Source organism: Magnolia sinica, chromosome 18, assembly GCF_029962835.1.
Source record: "Magnolia sinica isolate HGM2019 chromosome 18, MsV1, whole genome shotgun sequence".
NCBI classification, from domain to species: Eukaryota; Viridiplantae; Streptophyta; class Magnoliopsida; order Magnoliales; family Magnoliaceae; genus Magnolia; species Magnolia sinica.
In genome coordinates this window covers 50,711,398-50,716,945 of record NC_080590.1, presented here as the reverse complement: position 1 = coordinate 50,716,945, position 5,548 = coordinate 50,711,398, and the positions used below count along the sequence as shown (strand labels likewise).

At 41.1% G+C, this 5,548-nt stretch overlaps 1 protein-coding gene across 1 annotated transcript; it reads left to right on the top strand.

Annotated features, from left to right (window-relative positions):
• Positions 1–403: 403 nt before the first annotated feature.
• Positions 404–4,191, top strand: LOC131233698 (uncharacterized). The gene is made up of 3 exons (XM_058230486.1): positions 404–621; positions 2,733–2,998; positions 3,084–4,191. Exons 2-3 carry the CDS (start codon positions 2,741–2,743, stop codon positions 3,240–3,242), a joined length of 417 nt encoding a protein of 138 aa, XP_058086469.1. The 5' UTR covers positions 404–621; positions 2,733–2,740; the 3' UTR covers positions 3,243–4,191.
• The last annotated feature ends 1,357 nt before the right edge of the window (positions 4,192–5,548 follow it).

The following is a 5,548-nucleotide window of genomic DNA, read 5'->3' as shown; positions in this document are numbered from 1 at the left end:
TGAAAAAGAAAAAAAAAAATATGACAATATAAAAAAAGGAGTGGGGGAGTGGCTGGTAAAGTGGCTATGGCACCTATAGCTACGGTTATAATTCGTAGCCATAGGGGCCGCAGTCCGGCGAGCCAACCTCCATACGAGTTCGATTTTGGGGGGGAGGCCTTACAGTACATATTGCTACGGTTATAATTCGTAGCTATATATCGACTTTGTCCCTGTCCGTACCAATAAGGTCTAAGTTGGTAAGTTAGGTTTCGGAAGTTTCATAAAAGACGCTGAATAAAAGGTGGCATCTACAGTGGTAAATTTCTCTGTATTGGTAGCGGCATTTCCCCGCTTCTGCACTCGTTCCAAAAATCCGTCCTATTTTTAAACCTTTTCTGGCGGATGAGGCTTTCTCCTCTCTCTCTGTCCAAACCGCTACTGTATTTGAAAGCTGCAGAGATAGAGAGAGAGAGAGAGAGTAGAAATCTAGGGTTTCAGATCGCGAGAAATTTCGGAACTTGAACTTGCAAGAAGATTTCAAGCGCCAAATCCATGGAAATCCTCGCATATCTCGATCGATTCGCTACTTATTTGAAGCATTTCGCCTTCAAGCCCTACCTCTAGCCTTTTATTTCGAAGGTAAAATGGAATTCTCGAAATCGCGTTCTTTTTATTTTTCTCGTTCCCGATCTGTACAGATTTTGCTTTTCTTTGATTCTTGCGGTTGTTTTTCACGGAAATCCGATGACTGGAGTTCGTTTTGGTTCGTTTTTTAATAAGATGAGGACCGGTACAGTAGTCCGAGGTATTATCGGAAATTCTAGTCCTCTTGTTTCTAGTGTACGCAGCTCCACCCTTGATGATCGGCAACCGTTCGTTTGAATGTGCATCTTGGCTGATGGCCCACTGTGCAAAAAAGTTGCAAAGATCAGACGAACCTGACTGTCCGGTTAGCGAACTTTGGCGTGGAGAGTGTAAGCTGCTGGCCATTTTTTTAGCCGCTTGTTTGCGGGCCATGGTGTGGTCCACACAACTGTCCACAACCAGTGCAGTTTTTTAAGACATGGACTGGCGAGAGTGTGGCCCAGTGGATCGATGGTTTTGATCATGAGAGTCAGAGCATGTGCTGTGAAGAGGCCCGAGGACAACAAACTCGGGTGTTCTTGTGGATTTCCTGCACTTTCTCTGGCTAGGAGATCAGAGTGTAGATCCATGTAGTTTGGTTAAAATCGCCTTGCATCTCTGTGTTTCTTGACAATCTTCTGTTTCTTTCAGTGTTTTTGTTCAGAAAAAGCTATTATTGTAATGTGGTATATGTGTAACGAGGAAATATACAATGCACAGCCTCAATTTTGGGCGATTTCAATCTTTCTAGTGCAATTAATAGGTGACGACTTTCAGTGACCCAGACTGTTCATCTGGTGGAACCCGTGGTGGGTGTTTGCTGCTTTGTTTTTCTTTTCTTTGGGCCTCTCCTAGCCACCCAATTGTTGCCAGAAGGGAAGTGGAGCTACATGTTTATATATGCCACAATTGGATGACTGGGGGCTATTAGATAGAGGAGATTTTTGGACATTCGACTATCCACTGCTGGGTCCAACGTGTCAAAAGACGTGGGACTGATTGAGCGCATTAAGCTTGGCCCCTCAACAATTGAGGATCGTAACATACTGCCACACCCCTCAGCCAACATCCATATGAGCCCACTCTGTGGTGGTACTCACACTAGCTTCTTGTCTAGGCAACCCTTTCCACCTTGTGGTGGCTTTCACTTAGGCAGAAGTTGCAATTTTCACAGGTTTCCCCATCCGGGACTTGAACACGGGACTCTTATTGTCTCTAAATACTAAATGATAGGAACATAACTAATATGCCAAAAGCCTGTTATTGGGTCCAATATGTCAAAGGATGTGGGACTGATTGAGCGTGTTAAGTTAGTCCCTTCAACACTTGAGGATCATAATATATCACAGCATTCTACAGCCAATATCCGTATTGGCCCACTCTGTGGTGGCACTCACACTCTTGTCTAGGTAGCCCTTTCCACCTTGTGGCAGCGTTCACTTTGCTCCAAGTTGCCTTTTCCACTTGTTGCCCCATCTGGGACTCATACACAGGACTCTTGTTGGGTCTGATACGAAATGATAGGAACATAAATACTATGCTAAAAGCCTTGGGATAAACTAGGCGCTTATACCATTGGGAGTCATAAATTTTTTAATAAGATGAATTGTCTAGATCATGTGAAGATGGGGCCAACCTGTGTGGAATGCCTACCTGGATGCAAACACGTGCAATTTGGGCTGATTGTTTTCCAGAACCTCCCTTTGGGTTCGATGTTTTCAAAGTCATCCAGCAAAATCTTGGCTATAGTCTGGTAGCAGATTATTAGGCGGTTGATTCATTGGGAGTAGGTTTGAATTTCTTGTGTAGTTGTAGAAATTGGAAAGAAAAGGTAGAAAAAAAAAAAGAAAAAAAAGAGAAGTAGAGTCTAAGATCAAGAAATTCATTTCTTCTTACTCTTGCTCGGGTGGTAGACTCTTAGGAGTTTCAACACCCGGTCAAGGGTTCGAGTATACATAAGTGGTGAAATTCCACTATCGTGAGTGTGTGTGGTAAAAAAAAAGAAAAAAAGATCAAGATATTCACTTCTTCTTTTTATGGTAGATATTTTGCTGTTATGTTTCCGCAAACTTGCCAAATAAATGATGTTAGAAATGTGTTGCTGCAGCCATATTTTTGGCTGATAGATTTAGCTATGATGATGGATTCTGAAAATGGAGTTGCTTCAGAGAATGAAAATGGTGTTCCAGAGAAAGCCACTTTGGTAGATGGTTCAAGCCTGAATATTGGAAAAGAGAATGAGAATGTTGACAACGGCATAGACTCCATTCAAGTGAATGGTGTTCCGGAAGATTCATCAAATGTCGACGGTGTTGATTCTATCTCTGCTGGAGCAGACGATGTTGCCTCCTCTGCGACTGTTTCTGATAGTAAAAGTTCGAATGTTTTGAAGGTATGGACTGAAAATTGTTTCTTGAATTCTATACCATAGATGAAGAACTTGGTGCAGGTAATGAAACATGACCTTCTATGTATAGAAACCTGTAGCCGAATGGGTCGATCGTTCAAAGAATGATAAAAAGATGCCAAAGAGTGAAGCAGTTCGGAAAGGTCCAACAATGATTCCTCGGAACCAGAGACCGATCCTTTCTCAGAGTCTTTCCTTCCCATCAAGAGGATTCTTACGAGCGGTTTGAAGAAAAGCATTGATGAGAAGAAGATGAAATCCGATACGAAGCGTGCCCATGTCAATGGCACGGATGCAGCGTTGGTGGTCTCCAACGGCTCGCTTACTTCAACGTCCTGTTCAAATATTTCCAACAGGCGAGTTTCTGCCGGATTGAGTGTAATTGTCCGGATTGCAAGATCGACGTGTTGTTGTGAATAGTATGGGGTGTGCATCTGCTTGCTGCTGCTTGGAAGATTTAAATTTGCATTCGTGCAGAGGTGAATATAAGTCTACTTTCATTTCTAACTAGTGGGAGTATCGATTTAAATCAGCAGCAACATGTCGATCTTGCAATCCGGACAAATACACACACTAGTTAGAAATGAAAGTAGACTTATATTCACCTCTGCACGAATGCAAATTTAAATCTTCCAAGCAGCAGCAAGCAGATGCACACCCCATACTATTCACAACAACATGTCGATCTTGCAATCTGGACAAATACACACACAAAAACGGAGACTTGCACCTTCATCCTAGTATTGAGACTTCCTCCGGCGTAGAAACTGGCTCCGATAAGCTAACCATCTTACCGTCATCCTCAATGGCATTCTCCAATCATTCCCGTCATCCTGAATGGGACCAAGATGGGTGTCTAGGATCTTTCAATCTGGGAGAGTTCTAGGCATGGTCCATCCACGGGGGAATGCAAAGACTGGATGTGGTAAACACAGGCCACATTTGTCAGAACTGAAATCTGAGCATACCAAACCTTAAATCAAGGATCCAAACAGAAATAAAGCTCAAGATAATTAATAATACAAAATTATTGAAGGGAAAGGAAAGAAGAATGAGCAAAGGAAAAGATCACAGTATAACCAGCCGCGGAAGAAACAAGCAAAAAAAATTAGAACAGGGCTTACATGCAAGTATATGTACAGTATAAATCAGCAACTGAAATTTCAAGAAAACATCAATTTCTGGTTGAGTGCAAAATGCAAACTGACTAGGAACTGAAAAAAGAAGAAGAAGAAGAAGAAGAAGAAGAGGAAGTTCCTTGAAATTCCCTGCTGAACTGGAAAGTTTTCTTGATATGCATATGCAATCCCCCTCAAGGAATTATAGGATCATGGATATAAGGTTTTGCAGACTCTAGGAGTTTCAGTTCTGACAAGTGGGTCCCATGGTTCAGTAATCCACACCTTTGGTCTGTTGCATCCCATCATAGATGAAACATGCACCAAAACTCTCTCAGATTGGGCGATCACTAATCTTGACTCTTTTTCAGTTGAATGTAGACCTTGTATTTCACTTCTGAACCAATTGAATCAATTGAACGGTTAGGATTGTCCAGTCTGGGAGGTTTTGGGGCATGGTACATCCACGGTGGTATGCAACAGACAATAGTTCCTTGGATTACTGAACCATGGACCCAATTGTCAGAACTGAAAACCTGAGAATAGACTGCAAAGCCTTAGATTGAGGATCCTATAATTCCTCCATCCTCAATCTGATTGTTTTTCATACTGCAGGATTTCAGCTACTTTGACATTCCATGAGCCAAAGTTGACCCAACTAGTTCAATCCAACCACTAGTTTTCATTTAGTACTAACCAATGCAATAAGGCATTCAATATTCAATATGATTATGATGGTTATCAAGAAACGTTATGCGGACACAGACCGACAAGCCATAAGATAGTGTTTTTGCATTTAACAATAGTCATTTGTTATAAGACAATTCTAAACTCTATCAATTGAGGAATGTTCATCTGCAGCCTACACTGCATGGAAAGGGATATGTGTGTCTGAATCCAATTGCAGCAAAAGTGTCAGCCTTACCAAGCCCCAAAAACTGGGATTCAAGGGTTCAACACTACTGTATGTACACTCAAAGAAGAATAAGAAGAAGGAAAGAAAGAAAATCCGGGGTATGTTTGTAATATCAACCAAAATGATAGGGGTTTCTTCTATTTCACCACAACAGATGTATTTATTACATTCACAATGTTCTTTTCTTTTCTTTTCTTTTCTTTTTTTCTTTTTTTTTTCTTTTTTTTTTCTTTTTTTGTTTTTGTTTTGGAAGTCAACAACAAATGAAGGTTTTTTGTTTTGGAAGTCAACAACAAATGAAGGGTACATCTCTACTAGTCACTGGATTATTTTGGGTTTCATTTTGATTTGCCAGGTTAGTAAGGCACTTTTTTACACCTACCGTGACTGATAAATACAGCTTCTTTTATAATGCAACACTAAGAAGTGTTGTTGTTTGTCTTACATTCCTCATTTCTCTTTATCAACATGCATTTTCACATCCTCGGTCCTTTGCTTATT